Source organism: Triplophysa dalaica, chromosome 18 (assembly GCF_015846415.1).
Source record: "Triplophysa dalaica isolate WHDGS20190420 chromosome 18, ASM1584641v1, whole genome shotgun sequence".
NCBI classification, from domain to species: Eukaryota; Metazoa; Chordata; class Actinopteri; order Cypriniformes; family Nemacheilidae; genus Triplophysa; species Triplophysa dalaica.
Genome location: NC_079559.1, coordinates 8,399,600 through 8,426,035, shown reverse-complemented (window position 1 = coordinate 8,426,035; position 26,436 = coordinate 8,399,600). Strand labels below are relative to the sequence as shown.

Genomic DNA, 26,436 nt, shown 5'->3' with positions numbered 1-26,436 from the left:
AGGCTTTTCCTTATAAACTCTCTGCCTATAAAAATACACATGTCCATAAAGTCAGAGTACATCCCACGAAAGAACCAGGATGTGCTTGACACTAATCACTACAGTGCAAGTCTTGACACGGTAGGGCTGTGATGATGAGTCATGTGATCCTCTAAGAGACCTGAAAAGGGGCAAGATTGCTTCTCTATGGCTTGCTTCCCTCCTCCAGTCCTAAATGATAGGGTTATGGAGACGATGGCTGAATGTTCATCATTGTCTTCCTGTGATGGGGGAAGGCAGATTATTAATGTGGGGGGGAGTAATTATGAAGCGAGAGGCTTATTAACAATGTGAAATGATAAACCCCCTTCTTCCACAAATACACACACGCATTTACACACACCCACTGCCCCCTCCACCCCTTAATGGCACCAGCTGATCCTGATGTAATTCGGGCCACGGGGTGTTCCGGCACCAATCAAAGGGGCAAAGGTCAAGAGAGTCAAAATGTTCTGAATGGAAGAGAAGAGAGATGCACACATTCAGTTCACTTTACAGACTAATGGCTCTAAGATGTTTACAGGTAAACACACCAAGAATTGATTTTCCTATAGTTAGTTTGGAATTCTGAATTCATATAGTAAAGAGAGAGAGAGAGAGAGAGAGAGAGAGAGAGAGAGAAGACACAGAGGTAAAGGAGAACAGAAGAGAAGGAAGAGCTTTTAAAGAGAGAAATCAAGGGAAAAGAGGAAGAGAGATTAAGGGAGGTAAAAGCGGCTGTCTTTTCCTAAACTAAATTCTAAGCTAATACGCAGCTTTAGTTACACCCACCCTGAGCTTGCAAATATAAGCAGCAGTGTGCACACACACATTCACACAAAACACCAGCCTCCTCTGCACTGCCAGAGTAATCCCCTCTCCTCCATTCACTTCTGCACACATTTGCACTCAATGGGAGAGAGATACATTCTTTGTTGATGTAACAGAAACCTGCTGGATACACACTGTGGTGGTGGCCAAAGTGAAGTGAGAAACACAGAAAAGCAATGACACAGGAACATGAACTCATGGAAACATGCACAAGGACAAAATATATGCACTTCCATCAGTGTGTGTTTAATCGTACCCAGAGGACATGATGGTAGACATGTTTGAGTAAGCTCTGCTTAGGGGCCACCCGGCCTGTTTAATGCTAGATTAATGCTAGAAAGCTAATCTGCTAACTCACAAATAATTCTTAGACATAAAACTGACCAATCCAGATCTGGCAAATTATTCAGAAATTAATAACGTCTTTATACTGGGTGCACATAAATAAAAAAACTTAACCCACCTGATTTGGCACATCGTTTTTATTTATTATTTAAACTACAAATCTATTTTCTGTTTTACACATACACATACACACATATAGACAATATAAACATAACATGTACATTTCTTATAGCAAAACAAGACCAAAAATAAATGTCCCTGATGTACTTTAATATATTTGTTAAAGGGACAGTTCACCCAAAAATAATTGATCTGTTGGCACACTGTCATCATTTTCTCCCCCTTTTGTCATTTTAAATCTGTATGGCTTCCTTCCCTCCATTGGACGCAAATTAAAATATTTTGAAAAATGAGTATCTTCTACATTTTAGTTTACAAAAGTATATCTTAGTTAACTGAACTCATATGCTGCTAAACAGAGTGTGTCATAAGAACTGTATTTGTTACTTAAGCTCATATGAGTGTCGTCAAGACGACAAAGTTGATCCTTAAATAACCATTTTTAAAATACCACTATCACAATGGTTATTACAAGATCACATACAATGCTGAGTTTCAAAGAAATTATTGTTTTTTTCACACTATCACAGCATCCTATTTGAAGGGTCATTACCATCTACTAAGTTATCTTGAGCTTTATATGGTTATTAATTAGCCTAACTTTATTAATCAACTTTAAATTCGTTCTGCAATTAAAGATCGGTGTTAATAATAGCACACACCTTTTGATCTTCTTACATTATTTTTCTCTTTAAATAGGTTTCTGCTAATTCAAGACCAATAAAAAAAGGAATCTCACCTCTGCAATTTCTCTGTTATATTAAACCTTATCAGTGGTAAGGGAAAAACACTCCTACAGATAAATTACAGATCCCAGATTAACAGCGCTAATACAAGATTTCTCTTTCGAGAACAATAATTAATTCAAATACACAACCATATATTCCCCCCAAAATCAATTTAATCTAAATTTGGTTGTGTGATGTTAATTGTTTTTTTAATATATTTGCAAACTAAAGGGGGGGCACATCTGGGACGAAGGTGGGATTTAGAGCTGTCAATCACACATTTTATTGCCACTTACAAGTCAATTCAGTATGGTGCTGGGGAAAATTAACACATTGAACAAGATAGGATCCCACTTTGTATTTAAGAGAACATCAAAGATGCAAATTGCTGTCATCTTTATTCATTACACCTATGAGAATTGCAGAAAACTATTTCCGATCCAGGTAAACGTTTTACAGCTCCGAACAGGTTCCCGGACTGAGAGAAGATTCTGGAGCTGTAAGAATGTAGTGAGGCAATGCAGTCTGGATGGGGCAGATACAGGCGGCCTGTTCTGCTTCTTCAGCTGCTGGAGCTGAGCTGCTGTCATAGCAACAGCAGCCGACATCACCAGCAGTCCCAGCATGGTCCTCGACACAGCCCCGGAGCACTCACACTACTGACAAAAGAAGAGAGCACGCTCACATACCAGCAGTCATATATGGACATACACAATACCACCACATTGACAAACTGTAAAAGAACGTGATAGAAATGAGAAGGCCATATAAAAGATGGAACCAGACATAGAGGAAACAAAACACTTTACAAAATAGCCAAATGACAAGCATGGCGAAGGCCAACATAGTACGATAAGAAAAACCTAAGGTTCCATCGAAAAATTATGAGCGCACACATACAGCATTAATGTGAATTTGCAGTTGAGTCTGGCGTTTTCAATAAGAAATATATAAGCATCTGTATAACAACAGTGTTTCTGTTAATATGCTTTAAAAAGCGTGTATTAGTAGGTTCCATCATTTATGTTTTGAGAAAATACATTATTGGATATTTAGATTCATTATATAAGGCCGGTGCCTAGGTGTCCACACCAAAAGGGCTGCACTCCTGAGAAACACAGAACTTCATCCGATACAATGAACTCCCCACAGGGTTTGCATCTCCATCTCAGAAAGCAAACAACAATGAATGATGATTGCCACCTCACACCTTCACATGTCCCCCTCTTCTCTTTCTATCATCTCAACTCATAAGCACTTATGATACCTTACTATCTTATAAAAAACGAATCTTCACTGGTACGTTTTGGCACAATGGTCTCTTTTCCCCAGCGTTAGAGCAGATCATATCATAGGTTTAGTGGTTTAAAGATATTGTGCTCACTGTTGAGGGTGTGTCTACATGGAAATGCCCATTTGTGGCCTGATCAGATTCAGGAGTCCTTTACTATGTAAATTGTTTTTGTGTGGAGGAAGGGTATTTTGCTCTTGGTATTTAATGAAAGCTTACAAAATGTTAAGGGAGATTCTTACTAAGATGAACCCCATCATGCTGTTTATTCCTTTGGACTCCAACAACCTTGATAAGTTCAGGGATTCAAGGATAGACATGGCTCTTTTAATTAATTCAAATAAGTAATATAAGACTACATAAAGCATAATTATTAATTATTATACATCAGAAGTATCTGTAATAAAAATTCTTACTTTACTTTTTCAAGAGAAAAGTAAATAAATTACAGTAGTTACACCCAAAACTGTTGTCAGGTATGCATTTTAGCCTCGTAGACTAATCTCTGAGTATTTGATGTTTTGTTTTGTATTCTCTGGATTGATTCTGTGATTGGCATGAAACATATAGCCTACCTGACTAATAAATTGTAATGTTTGAATTCATTCTGAATTATTCTGAATCCACGTTCTTATTATGAAATTGTCTTGATCCAGTCTGTGTTTTGCTTTTTGTATTGTGGACTTTTAGTTTGTATGCCTTAGTTCCTGTTTCCTGTCTACTGTTGTAGTTCTTTTGTTCATTGGTTTTGTGTCATGATCTGTTTCAGGTGTGTCTTGTTTAGCCCTCTTGTTACCCTGTGTATTTAAGCCCTTTGTCTGGTATCTGTCGTTGATAGAGGTTTGGTCAGTCTTGTTTCAAGTTGTACCCTCGTCTGGATTACACTGTTATGTTTTGTCCTGTTTACTTTGATTAAACCTTTTTCTGCATATGGTACCGCTGCCTCTTCTGCCATCATTACAGAACGACAGACCACTATGGATCCAGCATTACTTTGGCACCTGGCGATGCGCCTCCTTATGCTCTGCCGGGGCTCCCGCACCCTTAAAAATCATACCCAGGACTTTTTGGATCTCTTTCCACAAACCCACTATCCAGATAGGTCACTCATTGTTTTTACCGTAAAAGCTTAAACAAATAAATTCAATTCACAGCTTGCCCCGTTTGATTGATTTTGTAGGGCTGGTCCTGGTGTGAGCAGGTCCCCCTTCACTGTGGGCGAGGTAGAGGAACCTTTTTTTGGAGGAGGCAGTAGGCCTCTGGCTCCGATGGCAAGTCCAGAGCCTGCTCACAAGATGACCGCCGGTCCAGAACCCGTTTGCAAAATGGCCGCCAGTCCAGAACCCGTTCGCAAGATGGCCACCAAGCCAGAGTCTCCAGTCGTCACGGCCCCACCTTCAATAGCATCTGTTCCTGGGGAGTTGTCCTTGGAATCAGCTCTGCCAGTTGAGGCTGCTGCTCTGCTTGTGGGCTGTGCACTGCTCTCCCGTTCCTGAGGCTATTGACGAGCTGGCTGCTCCAAAGTTCCCCAAGCCGGTCCTGTCCGGTGTATTGGAGTCCTGTCCTGCGCCTCTCTGGCCGCCTGACCAGCCTGCGCCTCCCTGGCCGCCTGACCAGCCTGCGCCTCCCTGGCCGCCTGACCAGCCTGCGCCTCCCTGGCCGCCTGACCAGCCTGCGCCTCCCTGGTCGCCTGACCAGCCTGCGCCTCCCTGGCCGCCTGACCAGCCTGCGCCTCCCTGGCCGCCTGACCAGCCTGCGCCTCCCTGGCCGCCTGACCAGCCTGCGCCTCCCTGGCCGCCTGACCAGCCTGCGCCTCCCTGGCCGCCTGACCAGCCTGCGCCTCCCTGACCAGCCTGCGCCTCCCTGACCAGCCTGCGCCTCCCTGACCAGCCTGCGCCTCCCTGACCAGCCTGCGCCTCCCTGACCAGCCTGCGCCTCCCTGACCAGCCTGCGCCTCCCTGGCCGCCTGACCAGCCTGCGCCTCCCTGACCAGCCTGCGCCTCCCTGGCCGCCTGACCAGCCTGCGCCTCCCTGCTCGTGAACGCACTCTATTGTCATGCCACTTGGACTCCGCCATTGGGTCAGTGGGTAGGTGGTTGGTGGTTCTCATTCTCTCGTTTTTCACCACCTTACAATTATGTTGTCCTGAATGTGTTACATGACAAAATATCACACATTTCTATACATATATATTCAAGAAAGTGTATTGTTGAAGTGAGTTGTCAACAGTGCACTCGGCTCAACCTAAACACTGAGGATGTATAATAAACAGATTCCCTCATCAAAAAGATAAAGAAAATCTAAATGTCTTGATTCTATTAATCATAAAAGATGTTCGAGGGAGTAGATCATAACATTGAAAGAGCAAAAAACATTACACTGGTTAATGCACATAATACACATAGTTCCATTTTAGTCTACTGTGTGAAGTTTAAAATATAAGAAAACCTTTAATCTATTTACATTCTACCAAAAAACATGCTTTGTGTAAAAATGTGCGTTATTGTATTCAAAGCACATTTGCCTCAACAATCTTCGATACCCGAAATATAAGCAAACGATGGGACATTCACTTTATGTGTGAATGGTAAAATTGTTTTATTTATGTAATTTTATTGCGATAGCTGCCTTCTTGTCCGCTTTATAACCACTGCGTCCACGCGCTGCATCGTCTACTTCCTGAAAATAAAAATAACACCTCATCACGTACAGTATGTTTCTTATATTTTGTACACCCACCATACGTTTTTACAACAAAAGAGCTGTTAAATTCTTAGGATTACAAACGAGAAATGTATATTAAGGACGGTCTCTAGCGTGGCAGCGCGCTGCTCTTGTCAGCGCTGCACGCGAAGGTCCGATTCAAACAGGTGGAAAGACTGGGACCGTCCTAGCGCGTGACGGGGGCTCGTGAACGCACTCTATTGTACCCCGGGATCTTTTGTTACCAAACCTCATAATAAATAAGAATTTGAAGCATTTTAGCCAACAATATCGCGCCTTTTGACATCGCCAGGCTCGTGCCGTATCCCATACTAGAACGTCGCCTCAGCCAGGTCGTTTTTAAAGTGCGACGTTCAACTCCATTACGCAGAGCTTTATATCTTTCACTGGACACATATCCGTCCTCGTTTTTTAATTTTCGGTATCGGCCATCGATGTTTTTTCCACTTATACAGGTTCTCGAGCCGTTTACGCACAGGTGGGAGATACCCGCTTGGTAGGACAGCCCCCTCTCTCAGTTCCTCAGCGGATGATGTGTGCAAGTGACATTTGCCGTTGCGGTTTGGGACAGTAGGCGAGGCGTCTCTGCTAACAGGTGTGCGGTTGCCCGAAACAGGCACACAAACGACTTTTTCCGCTTGTTTAGCGGAGGTGGACATCCAGCACCGGTGCCGAAGCTAACGTGCTCGTAGCGGGACAGGGAGAGGAGGGGGAGTCTTCTATCATTTTCAGTAAGCTTTGTAGTTGCGTTCGTTTTCGTAAAGGGGCACGGCTCACAAAGGGGAAGGAATGGCAACTAAGAAACCATGCACGGATTTAACGAAAAGGAGCCGAAGTCCCGTCGTGCTGGAGGCAGAGATGTTCAGCGAATTTCAGGACTGGTGTCTCCGGACTTACGGGGACTCGGGTAAAACAAAGACCGTCACCCGCCGAAAATACAACAAAATTATGCAGACCCTGCTACAAAACGAAGAGTCTGACGGCGTGTATGTCGACAACAGCCACATAAATGCCAAATTCAAATTCTGGGTGAAGTCCAAAGGGTTTCAGGTCGGCAGCAACATCTTGGGCGAGCACAACAAGAAAGAGACATCGGGGAAGCCCGTCCTGTACGTCCCTGTCAAGACTACGGTAAGTGTTTTTTCCTTGTTCTGACAGTCACGAGTGTCATGTGAGCACTCTAAGTTAACTGTCTCTGTGATTGTGAGACGTAAACTCCCAAAACGGTCCTACCAATATATTGACACATTTAGTCAGTATCCTTGTTTGATTCATTCAATGCAAAGAATGCGCGCAACCCACATTGCTGTGCGGAACTTTTCAATCTTACACCTCTCTGTCACCGAGGGTTGACGGAGCATTACATCCCTTACCCCAACCGGGCAGAACAGTCTTACTCTGAGAGATGGCTGCCATAGCAACGCCGGTCCCTCGCAGCAATAACGGCGGTGTAGTAATGGTTTCTCGCCCGAGACGCACCGCCTGACGAATAAGCATGACGTTGTCCTGCTGACGGGATGGCAAAGAAAATCACAACGTGACCATTTTCCGTCCCAGCAAGTTACAATAATGTTGATTGAGACAACGTGGTTCACAGCGCAGTTTTTCACTGTTTTTATCGTGACTGGACGATGACAGGTGGATGCGCGCGTATGGTGAGCTGGTGTACCCAATAATTGGGAATGCCGTGGTACGCGCGCAAGAGGAAATTTTGCCCGAGGGACTGGCGATATGATGTACGTTTAAACACCATCAAAATGATCGATGTTTTGTGAAATGCGTTGTATGATAGATTGCTGCTCAGTTGTTCTGGAATGGGTCTTTGAGGGACTTTGCTCTTGGACCACTTGAGGGTCTCGCGCACCATCCTCCTCCTGTGGGCATATCAGGCGCTGACATTCTTTCACGCTTCGCTATCAATGTATCATTAGAACCTTAACCCGTGCATTTGAGAAAAAATACACATATATAATGTAGCAAGTATAATGTGAAATCGTCTTTACTGTGGAAACGCGTCTGCTACGCTTAATTAATTTATTATATTCTGGAGAGGACGAGCACTTGCATTGTTCTGTGCCGGATGAGGGCGGAGCGGACGGTTGGTACCCGTTGCTCTGGTAACCTACCTGTTCTGCTCCAGAATGCTAGCACATCCCAGGACTATGACAGAATTCACCCCGAGAAAGACAAGCAGAACAAAATCAGTGTTGTATTTCATTTGCAATCAGTTTGATGCTCCCAAAATCTGCTCAACGAAGATAAACCATGATGTTTCTATTTTAAATGCATAAAAAGCATTGGTCACGAAGATCTGGGGGCGAATTTAAAGATCCAGTTTTGTGGCCAGTAATAGTTTTATTAACAATTCCTACTTGAGATAAATATTCACAACCTATTAACATAAGGCTTTTAGAAACAATGTGCTGTTTTAATAAAATCATGCAAATGTGACTGTATTTATTGCAGAGTAAAGGCTGAGATATACGTGCTGGAGACATTGGGTGGTCTTTCCTAGCGCTTCTGCATAATGCTGTGTTCAGAGTGTCAGGAACAGACACCATTTTGAGTGTTGCCCTCAAGGGGTCCCACCAACAGACCTTTGTCTGCCAGCCAGGGGGGACTGACTCCCCAGAGACTGGCACACGTCAGTGGAAATAAGCATGTAAATTAAAAACAATGGTGACAAAACTGTTTTTAATGGCCGGTCGTACCTGATAAGTATTAAGTATTCATATTAAATCCTTGTGCTATTTGATTATTAGAAAACAGGGTCAGCTCTCATGCCAGCAGGAACCACCTGATCTCCTGATCACTTTGTACAAAAAAATTACGTTAATTTTAAATTTTCCTTTTTTTTTAAACAACCAAAGCTGAATTTGTGTTGATTAATCCTTGTAAGTAGATAATTGCTATGCAACCGTTTGACAGCTCCTAACAGCCAGCTCCCAGTGTGCTTTTAATTCATAAGACTGTATTAAAAAGAAATGAGGCAGAACTCCGAACATAGTAACAACTCTTGCCACACTTAACATCCACACAGATGTGTGGTCCTAACTACCCAAAGAACGGACATAAAGCATGTGAACATAAATGCTCCCGTATTGAAATAAAGATAAATGTCAGTGTGGAGTTCATGAATGCATTCAAGAATAACTTGTTGATAAATATGCCCCCCCAACACACACACATACATGTCTCCACCCTCCATGTTCTCCCGTTTTCTCTGAGGACATGTAAATTGTGGCTGATCTCAGGTCTGTTCACACTGGCTTTCATAATCATAATTTAACAGCTCCCTAATGTCCACATTTGTTATATTGTTCAGCAATCATCTGGAGCCTCTCTGGAGCCTCTTTGTGTCCTAATAAGGCCTCCTGTCACTTTATGACACATACTACATCGCTCAAACGGTCTGTCAGTCATACAGATGACCACTTTTGCCATGTGGTTATCTGATCTATGGCAATATATAGGGAGAGCAGGGCTACAAGAGCTATAGGTTTTGAGTCTAATTACACATTTTAAATACATTTTTGTGGATCTGGCCATTGTGTTTTCAGGACAATGGGCTTATTCATGTTAAATGTTCAAATTGTTAAGATATATCAACATATTTCTAATAATTTATTCACTGCCCTCACAGTTTACATGAAATGAAATATGCAACGTGACTGCTTTCACACAAAGGGCAATGAATTTAAGCTGATGTCACTTCCTCTAATACCAACTCTGCAGAGACCCTCACCAATCAGCATGACACAACGGTCCAAAAACAAGGAAGTGTAACCATCCACACACACAAACACATTGAGAGGGAGATGTTCACATCAGCGTTATTATCTCATTAAGGATTAAACAGTAGGGGATGCTCCCCTACCTGCTCTATATACGCAAATTAGACAACAAACAAAGACAGAACAAACAGAACAGAGCCAAATTATAAGAGGAACTGAGTCAACCAGGGACCCTTTTACAGTAATAAGATACAGACAAAGTGTGGCACAAAGATCTCTGGTTCCACTCTGATTTGTGTATGTCGTAAACAATAAATCAACTGTAAATCAGTCTGTTTTTTTAATATACAGGATAGGTATTTGTAAATGTATAATAAAACCTAGAATCTTAGGTGTATTTCTATGTACTGTATAAGCATATTTTATTAAATAATTTTTTCAGCTTGTACTTTATTTCCTGCTTCTTTGTGTGTGTGTTTGTGTGTGTGAGACAGAGCTATTTCTGTATGAAGAGATAGTAGTATGGGTGACTATGTCTCTTATCAGTCATTCTCTCTCTATCATCAGTAATAAACACAAAATTGACTTCATCCAGGGTGCTCCCTGCCTGCTCCCATCTCCACATTCTCCTATCCATCTTTTACCCTCCCAAGTGTGTTTCAATTCTCTCTTCTTTCACCATGCCCAGGGTGCCAGGGCTACAGGGTGCCATGTTGTGGGTTGAAACGGCAGTGCAGTGAGGGATGCGGTTTAGCGAAGGAGGGCCTCTCTGATGCAGCTGCTCCATGGGTGTGCCAAGTTTCAGTGTATGGGGGCGAGTAGGAGGGAGAAAGATGAAGCAAGGGGCTGCTCCGGGTTGGTGGTGGACTGTATGTTTGTGTGTATGTTGGGGGGTATCCTGTGTGGTTTTAAGAGAGAGTTAGAGGAAGAACAGACGGAAAGTGCTTAGAGAGGCGACTGTTTTACAGTTTGGTGAAAATAAGGTGAATTTATTTAAATGTGCTTGACAATTTGTTAAATAGCCGTAAATTCTTCAGTTTAGAGCTGGGATGGAGAGAGGAGATTAGTGTGTATGTTTGTGTCATACTATCAGTGCTGACTGTGCTCACAGCGTACAGATCATTTATAAAGCTATTAAATATGTATCTGTTGTGTCACAGGCCCACTGTAGACTTTGTTTTTATGAGAGTGGTGCTGAATTCAGCTGCAGGGCATCACAAGCTTGCTCTGCTCTGTGTCTGTCAAACTCTTTCTCTGTATCACTTTAATATTCTCCCTCTCTCTCTTGATCCTCTTTCTGTTTGTTGCTTTAACTCTCTCTCTCTCTCTCTCTCTCTCTCTCTCTCTCTTTTGAGGGGGTGTAACTTCATTTATCACCTGTTATGTCCTGTGGCTTACATTGAGAGCAAAAACACTCTCACACAATCTGATACCGGATTGCGACCACTCCGAATTCATTAAGTGTTTGTCTGTATGTGTAAAACTCCTTTGACATACATTTCACAACAAAGACACTTCCCTCATCTACTTTTCATTGACACAATAGTTTTCCCCCTTCATCCGAAGTCGATTTTTCGCAAACTGCTAAAGAGTCCAGCGAGAGGTTGACTTTTTTTAATGATTTGCCTTATTAAAAGGGCAAAGGAGAAGAAAGAATGCTGCAAGATTTTAAGTGAGGGAAATGATTGCTTTCTGTTGCTATGCCAACGGAAACAGAAATATCCTCATCGCCGTGTATCTGGCAGTGTGGGGGTTTAGTCTGCGTTCTGCGGTACAGGCCCATGGCAAGAGAACCTTGAGCATCATGTTCATACTCTCTGAGCTGTTGAAATGTTCTGGTCAAGCATTCGAAACTCACTCATTCTGTCATATCTACTGAAGGATGATGGGTCGATACAAAAGCAAACAGTTATTTCAGAAAATCTTTGGTGTCTTACATCATACCTGTAACCTAATGCATCATATCTGTTGAAACGCTTGGATATCAGATGAGTGAATTTTGGGACCAGTAAAAGAAAGGAGTAGTCTCTAGATGTTTTCTGCCATGCCAGGATGAAACATGAATTTTCTGAGGTTATTATATTTTTGTGGTGAAAGTCTAGTGCACACCAGTTAGATAATAATTTATGCAAAATATGTGGTGAAATTTGGAATTTTCCCCAAATATGTTCATGTGTAAAATGTCACTCCAAATTAACCAACTTATCTAAATCCAACTGATACTGATATCATAAGGGTAAAATATCACAAACATATATTTTTATCCGTGTCGAAAAATGCTGAAGAGGGGTTGTCGCCCGTCCTGCAAACATCCTAAAGGACCTTCTGTTTCCGGGCATTGAGCTCAAAAACACGCAAATGACAGCTGTAACAGGAGTACACAAATAAACACACACTCAAACAAGAGAAAGAAGGACTTATACTGTAGCAAACCACTTCTCCATTCCATTATTAGCATATAGCTGATGAAAAAACAGGCAAAAATCTCATTATGATAAGTGATTAATTAGTGAGCGTATCTGCAGAAAAAGGGTTCCACACAGACCGTCCCTCAGCTCCCCCTCCAAACCCAAAGACACACGCCTCCTCTGCCTCAACAGTGGCCTTTTATCTACCAGACATTTGCATGAATGCTAACAGTTTTGCATGATGCGTTTGCAATAGCAGGCTTAGACATGAAAATCCCACATACAGGACTGTCCTGTCCACAAAACAGTCACACTGTCCGCACGCAACATAGTCCAGCAACAGTATCCACATCCACATATACAAACATTCTAGATCTCATATTGTTTATTAGCACAGGCACAGACATATTTCACAATTTTGGTAAAATACTTCCTTCTATCCCAGTTTAATGTGGCTATAAGCTATTTTTAGTTTGATTTGCCCCCAAGAGGGTAAACACTGCTTCTGTGGTGCCTATTAAAGCAAGACTGACCTAAGCATTTAGCTGGGTTAGTTTGGGTGGGATTATCTTCTTTCTTTTTTTACCAATAGCAGATGGGAAAAGTGGAAAACCTGTTGAAAATGGAATCTTATAGTAATTTTGTTCGGCTACCCTAGCCACAATAAAACGTAACACATCAGCTTAGTTCACTGTCCAACCTCATGAAGTTTAGTCAAAACTTAAGGATTTGTTTACCTACTAATAGAAATCTTTGTTAAGCAGTCTAGTGGGGAATTTAAAGATGGATTAGATCTATGTGGGCCCTCCAGCAGCAACTAAAATTTATTTACCTTTTTCTCACTCAAGAATCATCTGAAAATGTGAACTTATTAAATGCCAATGTGTGTTATTACTGTAGGTGAAATATTGAATGACCAAAGTTAAATGCTGCTCAGTTAGAGCCGTGCATTTTACATCCCGCTTCAGGCCTTTGCATTTTAAACAACATGTTGCTTTGTTTCATTTAAAGTTTGTGTAACTAGCTGCCAGAAAATCATATCAGAAAAAACGCCATGTCTAACATTAGTGCCTAGATTCATCAAGAACTGTTCTGATTACACACACACACGCACACTGCGTGATTGACCCACTTCAGTTTTGGTGTTGAACGTGACAACTTTTCCTACTTGAAATGTGTGTTTCATTCAGAAGTAGGTGATCTGATCCGGTATCTCTAATCTCTCACATTATCTTACAAATTTGCATCCACATTCACATTTTGTTTATGTGCCTGATCTTATTATTCTCCTGGACAGCTAGGAATTTGAAGATCCATAAGAAGTATAGATGTAGTTTGTGTGGTTTCCTCGTGGTAATGTATGTGATCACATGCATGAGTTTGCGTTTAGGGCACATGTATATTGCCTATATGTATTTATTTTTGTGTGTACTATATGTTTGTGTGTGTGATAAGAGAGGGTCGAGGATGGTGCTGCTCTGGTGTTCCTCCCCTTGGCTCCTTCTCTCTGTTGCCATGGAGAGACTGTTCTCCTCTCCCATAGGAGAAGAAATTAACACCATTTTTAACTGGCTCCAGGGCCTTCCCCCTACCAGAGAGAAAGAAAGATCCAACAAATACACACACACGCTTACACACCTACACATATTACCACACACAGACACAGTCCCGGTACACATCGCCTCGCTGAGCGGCACAGAGTGTGTGTGTACCTATATGTGTGTGTGTGAGGGAATAAAAGCCTCCATCTCTATTCTGGGAGGATGCAGCTTTGGGACAAAAGAGTGTCTCACTCCATCACCCCCTCCTCACATCCTCCCTCCCTACCCTCTATGCCACTCTCTCTCTCTCTATCTCTCCTTTGTAATTAACTGCTGCAGTCTCTCATTAGCGTTGCAATCCTGTCCGGTTGTCTCACTGTCTGCACCCTCCTCCCCTTCCCACGATTACACCATGACACCAGGGTCACAAGCAGACACCCCAGAGCATGCACAAAACACATCTATACCAATATGCAAACAAGTGTCTTGTTTCCTGTTGTTTGGTTTAAGCAACCACATCTATACATTTAGTAATGGGTCAATATGGTTTCAGCAGTTGGCTCTGATAGAGGCCAAAGGCCTGTGTGGTTACAGGCTAACGCAGGTGACAGTTAATGATCAGTTGTGTGCCCGGATAACGCAAGCACTGGGAGTAGATGGAGCTGGGATGAGCATCGCCCAGACGTGGAGCTGAGAGCATTCGACACACCCTGTCAAAGAGAGAGAGAGAGAAAGGTAGAACGAGGAGCTGAATAAGAGGGAGGGTCAGGAATGAGGAACGAGTGAGAAGTAGCAATAGACAGCCGTAATGTGGATTTAATAGCGGGGCATTGTGAACTTACAGTGGCTGGGAATTGGAGACAATTTGTGGAGGGGGGTTGCACTAAAAAGGAAGGAGACGTGGAGAGAGGAGAGCAACAGAGGGATTACACCTCATCCTTCTTTCCTTGACCTTCACATGCACAAATTCACGCACAGTTTCCTGCACCCTAACCTCCTCTGAATCCCAACCTCATGCTGAGATAACGTGCATCTATGATATGTTGGGTCCACACCTGGTGCTGGCCTCCCGCGATTTTAAGAAGCGACCTGTTATCAGATTTGCGCCGAGCTGATCTGAATCGGCAGTATCGTTGAAACAGTTCCTCTCTCTGTCGCTTACACACAAACATTACTGGCTCCTACACTGTTATACAAATATCACCCCCCACCCCTGTTTTCCCTCCGGCGCGGTATCACTTTAATGTGTTATGGCAGCTTTAACAAACAAGCCAATTCATAATTATACTGTTGGATATTAAGTGTTTAGGTGTCTGAGATCATACATCATTCGAGCAACTATCACTCCTATATAATTAGCGGTGCCCCAAAAAGGAGAAGTCACAATTACAATTGCGATTACACTTCAGATTGTCGCCCCAAACTATTTCTAAGATATACATGAATGATATCTCATCATAAATTTATAGGCTCGAAGACAAGCGGTGAGATCCGACTTATGATTTTCACTGAAATTAGTGCACTATACTTTCTGCATGTGAACATTACAGCATAACAACATCTGGCTTAAGAGTAAAACATTAGCTCTGTTCCAAACACCTATAATTTGAGGGTCTCATCCGTGTGTGTGTCACTGTCATCGCTTGCAGCCAACATGTCCAGTTTGCGTCGCATTTGGTTGCACTGCTCGAGTCTATCGGTTCTTCTTTACCATCATCATTGTAAATATTTGCTAGGGCCCATGTGTGTGTGTGTGTGACCCAGCTGCCTCCTTTCTAATGCCCCCTCCTTTCACTTGCCCTGTGTGTGTACGACTCTTCACTGTGATGTGTGTGCGCACACGACTTCCAGAGGGGGTGGGGGGGTCGGGGGTGGCCGCTTGCCGAATCAACCCCTCTAGTCTCCTAGCAACAGAGCTGTTTGGAGCGGGACGGGTGAGAGAGGGAAAGAAAGGCCGAGAAAAAGCAGAGAGAACGAGAATGGGATAGAGAACAGAAAAGGGGGATTGAAAAAAATATGCCACATCTGGAAAACGCAAAGGCATCGCGGGTCTAGAGAAGAGAAAGATAGAGCGACAGAGAGGGATGGAAACAGAGATACACTGTAGTGGAGTTTTAAAAGGGAAATGCTGATTGCGACTGCTGACTATTCACAGCGCTTCTTAAAAATGATGAGAGAATGATGAAATCGTGCACTTTTAGGCCCCTCAACGAGTGCTACGCGCACACACACTCTAGTTCAACTCTACATTGGTTTAATGATTAAACACCCGTATTCAGTTCAAACACATATGCTGTTGCTACACGTCAGGAACAGAGAGCCGATTCAACCTGAGAATTGGATTCTGGCTTAATGACTTAAGCTTAAACATTCACAGTCTATCTGTGTTTGTGAGTCATGCTGTACTTGCTCCCACAACTGCTTACTGTTTATCGAATTAGTAACGGTCCGCCATTTACTTAATTTACAAGAAAAGGCTTCTGAAATAGTTATCATTTTTATTACACATTGCTTGCAAAATTAGGGAAATTGTGGAATGGAATAACATTTTGGTATTAATGGACTAGCCAACTGTTTAACGTCGTCCTAAGCAACAGATTTTATAAAGCTGTGCTAGGTCTCATTTTGCCGTCTTTGTTTTTCTTTTTGGCGACATCTAGTGGTGAGGTTGTGAATTGCAACCAATGCTCACTCCAACCCTCTGTTTCAAAGCACTATGGTGGCTGGCACAGAACGAAGATGTGGTCACGGTTTCACTTCTTTGCCAATGAAGATAACGTATTTACGAAACGCACTCTGTAGAGCAGTTTGTTAATTTAGGGCTGATGTAGAAACAACAAGAGAATTCCATGCATTCCATTAATTTTGCACCTATGTAACCAGCTGATTGTACATTATTCCAAACTTTACGACATCTATTGTATATCACAAACATTATACACTGAACTGGCCTATATTTGGGTAGTTGACAAATAAATCGTATATGTCCTATAGTGTGACAGCAAAACTGTTAACAAACTGTTAATATTTTAGATTTATAATATTTATATATAAACTAGCATAAAAGAGATCTTAATGGTCATCTACCCATTTACGTCTATACAGTATCAGGGTTTGGTAAGGCCATTTTGGATAAGGCTGAGCAGATCGCCTTGGTCCTGATGGCCTAGTTTATTCACCCACACAAGTCTGTCCCACACTGTAATGCGCCCTCAGATTGGGGAAAGAGGGGGGTTGTGGAGGAAATGTTTGTGTCTGTGATCGCACGTGTGAAAGCAACCAGAAAGGAGCAATCGAGCTGAGATGTTTGTATGACAGAGAGTGTCGAGGCACAAGGCTCAAATAAGCACTGTCTACCGCCACAGATTTCTCAGAGGTATGGGAGCAGCCCGCATCTTGTGTCCTAGAGGGATGTTTCTGCAAAATTCTCTGGTCGGCAGAGAGACAGAGACGGGTACATTCTATATTATAGATGCGGCATGGTCTCCTCGTGACTGAGCTCAGGAAAACAAGGTTTGTGCATGTTTGACTGATCATGGCATAATAAGAGTGATAATTATGATGAGAGGAAGGGAGCGCATCCACGAGAAGGGCGGATGGAGAGGGCCTGGATTAAAGCGAGCCCGCTCTGTGCGCTGGTTTTAGTTGCCATGGCAACCTTCATTACCTGGCACTTGGGAAAGGGGGAGCGAGAGAAAGGGAATATGGAACGGGACAGAAGAAGAAAAGAATGAAGGGATGGAAAGAGGTAAAAGATGATCCTAGAAAAGGCTTTAGAGAAATAAAATGTGGAGAAATGGAAAAAAACATTTCGGCCCTCTGGGTATCAAAAAAGGAATTTACATTATAAGAATGAGAGAGAGAATGATAAGAGGAAGGACATTTTCTACTGCTTCCATGCACAAATACACCCCCCCAACACACCTGCTGCCTGCATTAAACAGGTAACAAATACAAACAACTTCATTTGTCTCCATTATAGAATCTTAAAGCACAAAAGCAATAACCTAATCCAAAAGTACTCTAGTACAGATGTGTGAAATATTTGTGAAATATAAAGGAGTTTAACTTGAAGTGTGTAATTTCTTTGAATCGTTATTCATTGTGCAGTGAACTGAAGGCCAATTGTTGGATTTCCCCCAAAAGTGTAAACACCGTGACATTAGCAACACATTGCTAAGTGAACTTAGACAGGAAACTTTATTTAAGATAGGCAGATGAAAAAGACAAAGGCCAGGTGTCATTTGGGCCCGGAATAAGACAGCAGGTGTCACATGACCTGCTGCCCCACACACCTGCCTGAGAATGCTGGTGGTTGCCATAGCGACAGGGTCAGCCTTATGGAAAGCAGGGTTGAAGGTGCCAGTGGTGGGAGGTGGGGCTGGTTGTGTGTGTGTCTGTGGCAAAGAAAGCAGTTATTTTTAAAATGCTGCAGGAAAGCGTTTGACAACCACACACTTTTTTCCATCTCACACACACAGATCTAAACTGAAGCAATATTCTTTACAATAGCACTTGAGCCGTGGAGGACTTAATATTAGATTCAGATCAATGAAAGTCTGAATAATACACTACACTGAGAGACTCACTTAGCCTTATACACAGTCACAATAACCCCAGTGGTGAGACTCATAAAGTCCTGCAGCAATGCACGCATCCAAGAAGCTGTTTAGGCGACTGAGATCAGCATAAATATGGAGAGTGCACCCCAGGACTAAGTTAATATGTGAACACTCAAAGATATGAAAACATTCACCTATAAAGATGTCAGCGCCTAGTGACTCTTGAATCCTGATTCGACCAAACCAGACTGCAGCATCTGGTCAATGTTATTGACCTCATACTAATACTGTATAAGGATGTTAACCCAGAGTTTACAAATTTGCATCATGAAGACCTGAAAATATAATTAAACTCATAATAAAGTATGAACAGTATAAGCATGAATGATTTTTTTATTTAACTGCCCTTAATGTAATGTAATTCCACTCTGTCTCTCTCCTTCTATCTCTCAATGCAGTGTTCAGATGGTGGGGGAACCCAGGACAGTTCTTTGAAGCGGGTCGCCGTGGTGGAGGATTTTTTTGATATCATCTATGCCATGCACGTGGAGATGGGGGCGGATCCTGGTAGAGCGCCCAAACACGCCGGTCAGAAGAAGACTTACAAGGCGGTAAGACACAGCACTTGAGTCTACTACATAATTGCTTTTTCAATTATGCACTTATAAAAAAGAGACTAAACCATTTATTTTTTAAATACAAGTAAATTGAAGTACATGTCATGGAACAAAAGGAGTTCATCGTTTGTCATTATATTTTATTCTTCTGAAAGATGGGATGTAGCATAAAGCAAAATCTATACTTTTGTCGACATTTTTTTACAGCCACACACAACCAACGCTGAAAAAGAGCATTTGCATAGCTAACTGTAATGGGGACAGGCCGTAATCTTGACACACCTGTTGCACTGTTAGCCATTATAGACGCTAAACTTTAAATAATATACCATACATTACAGATTTATTGTGATGTATACCAGTGGCCAGCCTTTTCTGGAACACCCAGCTATGTTTGTGAAAACAAACCAACACTAGATAGAATGTTTTGAAACCTGAGACTGTCTGACCCACTAATGAAAGTCAACATCACAACCCTCCAACGTGAAAAAAACCCAGTGAAAGGAAGTGCTTCGTGGGACTTAAATAAACTTGTCTGGCCCACTACCTGAGAAAAATAAATACATTGCATAAAATTACAGTTTATCCTTTCATGGCCCAGAACTCTTGTAGTGAGTTATCATGTTTCATTTAGGTGTCAAATTCGTTTCAGATGTTTCTTATAAAAAGAAATAGATTCACATAAATGTGTTTCTGTCCTTTTCTAGGGTCAAAAATTTGATGAGTCTCCTTTAATCTCATTGCTGTCTAGGAGAAGCAAAACTTTTCTCACAATCCATCTTTGTTTTTTACAAAAGTTGTACCCTGCTGTGCTCCATAGAAGCTGCTGATGTTGCTATATTTTTATTTGCAATATACTTTAGGCTATATGTTTTTTCTTCCTCTTGCAACAAAAAATCATGTGACAAGAATTTAAAGACCATAAAAAAGACCGTAAAAGATTTTAAACTCGACCAATCTGGCCTAAACTTGAGTCAACGTGTACATTACCCCGCATACAATTTTTCTCATTTGTACCTATCTAGCCTCTTTTCTCTCTTCTCTCTCTCTCTCTCTCTCTCTCTCTCCTCCCTTTCTGAATGTCTAAGGAATCAGACATCTCTAAAATGTATGGGTCTCAGACAGTTTTCTGTATTGTATTTATCACCCTCACAATTTCTCCTTCTCTTCAAAACATCTCTTTCCAATTTTTCCATTTGCGCTCATAAAGAGTATATCTAAAGCAATCTTATATTGAAAGGCAGCTATCTGTGTGTGTGTGTGTGGACGTTTTTATGTGTTAGTTTGGACCTAAGCCTGAATGCGCACCAACTCATGGAGACCTGGGTCACTGTGGGGCCCAAAATTGAGGTCCCCACGGGCACAAAAGCTTATAAATTTTACAGAACGATAATTTATGAAAATCTAAAACTGTATAAAGTTTTCTATGATCTTTTTGGTTTAGGGGTTAGGTTAGGGGACAAAATATACAGTTTGTGCAGTATACAACTCATTACGCCTATGGACTGTCCCCATGGAGATAATAAAACATACATGCGTGTATGTGTGCGTGTGCATGCGTGTTTGACTCACCTTTATCTAAAACATTGGTGAATGAAAAAAGAAGCTGGTGACTGAATTGACAGACCAAAATTAACATTTACAATGACATTTTTATTCAGAGTAACTTACAAACAGTGTAACACACTACAGAGACAGTCACACTAAATATATTATTTCTAATTCTAGTTTTTCTCACTTTACAATGAGGTTGTATTTGAAAACATTATTAAATGCACTAGCTAAAATTATGTTGGCATTTGTTTTAGTTAACGTTGTCTAAAGATAATACAGTTGTTTATTGTGCATTAACTAATTTTAATAGTCTTCGCTAATAAAACTGTTTTAGTAAATAACATAAACTAAGATGAATAAATGAAGTAGTAGTATTGTTAATCTATGTTAGCTAATGCATAAACTAGTGTTAACAAATACACCTTATTGTACCTTTTTAAATGTATTCAAGATAGGGTTTATTAAATTATGTCACCTTTATTTGTTAATTAGGGAAAGTCAATATGAGTTACAATCTAGTGAGGCATTTAATGTTTGATCTAATTAAATCAGAACGCATAAACACAGTAAGCTTAACATTATCTTAAGAAGTAGCAGAGAGTGTGTACCTACCTACAGTATTTGCTTGATTACGCTCCCCTGTGCTGTGACTTCTTGTTGTGTGAAGGTGTTGGTTTCTAGACCTCACTAAGCTCTATAATAACCCAATTAAAGGAATTAACTGCCTGACAGCTCCGTTATTGACATTTGGCACACATTGCACATTGCAAAGATCATAGTTCCCACTGATTGGCTGTGAGCCTTAAATGTCAGCGGTGATTGGTTGAGGCAGTCTTTGATTATCTTGTTACGCTGGGGTAGAACTGACTTTGATTGGTTGTAATCAGCTGGGAACGACTATGATTGGTGGTTTACAAAATCTTTACAGTATGTACATCCATGATCTTGTCACGAATTCTGCCCTAACTTCCAAATTTGTGATCTGGTGACATTATGCCACATTGAAAGTAAGGTTTTAGAGACACAAAGCAGCCACCAAGGGGCCTACAATGTCTTAAAATAACGAAAAAATCACATCACCTATAGTCCTCACGTGTATGCTTGACAAAGATGTAGATGTAACATGCATTATCCCCAAAACAGCAAAACTTTGAATGCAATATCTCTTGGCAGATTACAGATGTTTCACTTATGTTATCGGTTGAATTATAAAAATACTTCTACCATGACTTTATCCTTAATACTTATTGAGGCTGCTGTTCTGTTGGCTGTTTTAGAGACAGCTTGAAAGATACAGTAAATCTTTCTACTTTATGACTTTTTTCGCTTTTATGAAAACCGGTGGTTATAAACAAAATATATTTAAAAACATGTTTCAGACTTCCTTCATTCAAAATATTATAGTATATGAGAGCATTTTCTGATTTGTATCTCAATGTTTTTAATTAGAAAGTTGAATAAACAAAGAAATGAATTAGTTGAAAAATATGAATAGTTGAAAGAAACGTTTAATGCACGCTCACTCATATGATAAAAACTGCAGTCATTAACAGTGGATCAAATAAAAATACAAAATTTACGTAGGCCTCATGGGAGCAGACATGCTGTGATCACATGACCGGCCAAATACTACTGACATGACTTCAATAATCCTTCTTTTAGAAGACCCTTTGACACTTTGGAATAAAATAAGCATACCTGACGGTGAAAAGAGCATTCTAGAATGACATCAGTAAATCTGTCATCAATAAAGCGTCATCATAATTTTTTGACGTTTGCTTTATTAGTCACATCTGGATTATTTTTGTGCCTTTTGTAATTCTTTCTTTTTTTAGATAAAAAGACTTCACTGTTGTCCTGGACCTTATACTGTAGGTTCTTAATATTAGGAAGATGCAAAAGATGTTGGAGTGCGAGCATGTGTGTATTGGTTGTTGTGGGGTGGCAGGGCGGTGCACGATGTCCTTAGGGCAACGTTCACCTCCTCTCCTCAGCCAGTGCCCTGGAGAGCCCTGCTGTCAGGTCTCATATCACGAGCATACCACATAGACTAGCCCTGCCAGTCTGGCAGGAGGGGGCAGTTTGGGAGCATGGCATTCTGGGAGGTACAGTTTTCCCCGGGTGGCCTTTTCACTCTGTGCCCCCTATGGGGGGGGGGGGGGGTGATGCCGGGGTGGCTGTGCTTGATCACTCTCTCTCTGTGTGAAGGTCACACAAAAACCATGAGAAGAACACAAGAGAGACAGAGGGAGGCGTAGTATATGAAACACTGTAGGGCTGTCAATAGTCAAACAAAACAAGTGTAAAAACGGGTATCGTTGCTGTCCTTCGGGTGTTCGGGTGTCCAAATTCGCTGTTTTTCAGTATAGAATACTGTGTTGTCGAAATCGACAAGCATGTTTTAATACTTTTATTGGTTAGATATTTGCAAGACCCAGTGAAGAGCGTAAAGGGTGACTAAAACTAATGATTTATGGCAAAAACTAAAAAGCAGGAAATATGGAGACAAGCGTTTTTTTGAAGGACCGCAAGCGCTATGAATATTTGCATATACAACTTTCCCAAAGTTTATAGACAAATTCTAAGATTTGTAAATATGTTTTTGCTGCTGGCCTGTGGTCTTCTCTGTGTGTTCACAGTTCACATTTTTATATAAATGCTGTGTTTCACACGTGGGTGACATGTTGAGTTTGGATGATAATAGCATTTTACCACCCATAAGAATACAAATTACTATTCCTAAATATGCCATCTGGGTTTGATTTACAATTATTCATACAAATTTAATTGAGAAACCTTTTTCTATGTTGCATCTAGTATATCCGTTTATCCACAGGCTTTAATATCCGTGTGATAGTAATTTACAGTACAGCCACTGTAATTTTCTGCTCCTCCAGATGTTTAATCTCTATCAAAAAAGATTTCTGACTGCGCTTTGCATTTTTCGTCAGATTGCAGAGACTTATGCATTTCTTCCACGTGAGGCAGTGACCCGTTTTCTGATGAGCTGCGGAGAATGCCAGAAAAGGATGCACATCAACCCCAGCACTGCAGAGTTCAAAGGTCAGCTGACAAATTTGATGTATTTTATGATTTTCAGCCTTATGCATGAATATGCAACATTAAAAAAGACATTTCCCTGCTCATTAAATTGATTGTTTTTGATCATTTTATCATTAATTAAAGTTTTGAGGGTTGGATTCCCCTTTAACAGTAATTAGACAGACAAGATTCGTAACATCTTTATTAAACTCGCACCCTTTTTTTAAGTTAAACAGAGGCAAGAGTAAAACTGGCCTTGTACAGGCCTTGTGTAATTAATGCATAGATTATTCTAGCCACGCACGTCCCACCGTGAACATCAGATAAACAAAAAAGCCTAATCACAAATGACGCTGAAGGAAAAATGCAATCAGTCCTTCAAGACACAACATATCAGACTGTCCAATGGTGCTTGATGTTGCATTTCACCTTCAAATATGCATCCTGTCTGAAAATGAGCATCATTCTAGCATTCCGTAACAGTACTGCTGTTAAAATTGAAACTCCTTTGTAATCATCATACTGTTTAAAAATGAACGCTTATGTAGTAATTTCCAAGCATCTCACTCTAACATACATTCAGATTTGATTGTATGGATTAGGTCATTTTCCCACAGCTGACATATTATAGTTCATATGCTGCGCATGTCAGCTGTCTGCGCAGACATGACGTCTGTCTACCATTAGTCACAGACTGATGTGACTAATTCACAGTCAGCCAAAGATAAGCTTGATTTCCTCCCATGCACATGCAGACTGGCGTGTGGGGGAGATCTGCTCTCTCGACATTTGTAGAGCACAGATTGAATGTTAAGCAAACTTTGAATTGTGAATTAGTTGATCAGCTCCTGCCCACGGGTGACTGAAATGTAGTGGCAATAGCTGCTCACTGCAGAATTTTGTAGCTTAAAGATTAAACTGTTCACACTATATAATGTCAGAGTCAGAGAATTTGTGTGCAAACAAAAAAGCCTGTCTGCATTTACTGTGTTTGATTTTAACAAAGACCCGAGGGGGTTTTCTACAAGGTCTATTAAAGCTCCGTCTCAATTGCGCCCTCTAGTGGACATAATTGAGTTATGTACCGTGTATTGAATTGGACTATATTGGCTTTCTAAAGACTTGAAAAAATGTTTCAATGGTAATATTTCAAAAAGTGTTTTTTACATAAGGAATTTACATAAGAAAATACTATTTTCTGACTGATGGGACACGTCAAAAAGGAAAGTTTACTCACCCCCACGTAGTTATAAATCCGTGTATCTTGTATGTTTTTAAGTCATTTCCTTAAATGTGTGACACCACCACCTTTTTATCCACAGAGAATGACCGTCCCACCTCTCTGGTGCCTGACCTCATTGATTACAACATGCCTCTTACTGCCACCTATCTGAAACAGATGAAACTACAGTGCATGACCACCAATGAGCAGGTATGTGAGAGAGAGTGTTGTGCTGTACTGTCAATCTAAGTTGTTGGTTTATTTTTGATGAGATCATATTTTAAGACTCAAAAATATGTTTCTGAGCATTTGCTGACAGCTCCTAATGCTAAACCTTATTAAGATAAAACCAGGTGTGTTGACATTGAGCTCTATATTGACTTGATAGCATAATGTTAAATATGCTTCAGTTTCTAGGCAAAGAATTTAAAAGTCACCCAATCAAAGAAACTGCGACAAGGCCTTATGTGTGGTTGTCAAGGTAAACTCTTAAAGACATGGTTGCCTCAGCAACGGTGTATGTGGATGCCTGGAATAGCAAGAGATGTATGTGTCTTTGGGTCACTTTTCTATATAAATAGCACTGTGGTCCATACATACTACCCTCATACTGGTAAAAAAAATGCTTCCAGAAAGATAAAATTAATTAGACTGAAAATAATTATATAGTTATATTTTTAGAATAGAGAATAAAATAATTAAAGAGGCTTAGAAGCCATCAGCAGTTAATAAGCTTCTACAAAACATTATTAGGTCAAAAGCATCTAAAGCTACATGTTGCTTGGCTGATAAATGTTTTTAATTGACATTCTGTATTCCTTTCTTTGCCCTTAAGTGTTAAGTTGTAAGACCTTCAATCAGTTGTAGAAAACTATAGCAGTAGGATAAGAGTAGATATATTACAAGCCTGCGGGTAGAGGGCGCTATTGTACCACTGTGGCTATGAAACTGAAAAAGGTTTTAGTTTGTATTTGAAATGAGTCCTGAGTCGGACAGAGTGAGAGATGACAATAATATGTCGGTTGGCAGACAGCAGTTTGGCTTGTGTTGCACATGAAGATTAGAATAAATAGGGTTAAATAACGCACTTATTTATTACCCACTGACTTATACATTTCATATGTATTTTATGGGTTGGGATGAGTTATGGTTTGGTCTACAATGATATTTCTGTCTATTTACGCGGTCTTATTCCCTCTATCATCCCTATTATTGTTTTATAGTCTGAAAACATGGACACGTTCACCTTTTTACCTGCCACTGTATTGTGCCATTCTTGGTTCTATCTTTTTCATTTTCCTTCTCGTTTCCTGTTTTACTGATGCCCCACTTGGTACCTAATGGAGCCAACAGCGCACACATCAGCCCTCTAAAACAAACCTCATAGGGAGCCTAATTTCTCATGAGGATAATTCTGTAAATCCCATGTTTACAACATACAGATATGTGTGTGTGTGTGTGTGTGTGTTTGGACATGCTTGCATGTTGGTTTACAGCTGAAGTTTATGTTTATCAAGGTCCTCGATTATTGCAGTTAATGGTTTTCCTGCATTAATTTCACCACATAACGTGCATATAGCTGTTTATTTATACACCAAAAACAGGCCTGTGTGGTTTTATGAAATACTTAAAGGGACCGTTCACCCATAACTGAAAATTGTGCATTCATTTAGTGACCCTCCTATTGTTCCACAACCAT

General features: G+C 41.0%; 1 protein-coding gene across 1 annotated transcript in view; it reads left to right on the top strand.

Moving 5' to 3' along the window:
• The first annotated feature begins 6,556 nt into the window (after window positions 1–6,556).
• The window catches only part of nol4la (nucleolar protein 4-like a), a 31,675-nt gene continuing 11,795 nt past the window's right edge, over window positions 6,557–26,436 (top strand). The window contains exons 1-4 of the mRNA XM_056773265.1: window positions 6,557–7,188; window positions 18,761–18,913; window positions 23,425–23,536; window positions 24,838–24,947. Of these exons, the coding sequence (XP_056629243.1) occupies window positions 6,847–7,188; window positions 18,761–18,913; window positions 23,425–23,536; window positions 24,838–24,947 (717 nt within the window). The 5' untranslated portion in view covers window positions 6,557–6,846. The remainder of the gene's footprint in view (window positions 7,189–18,760; window positions 18,914–23,424; window positions 23,537–24,837; window positions 24,948–26,436) is intronic.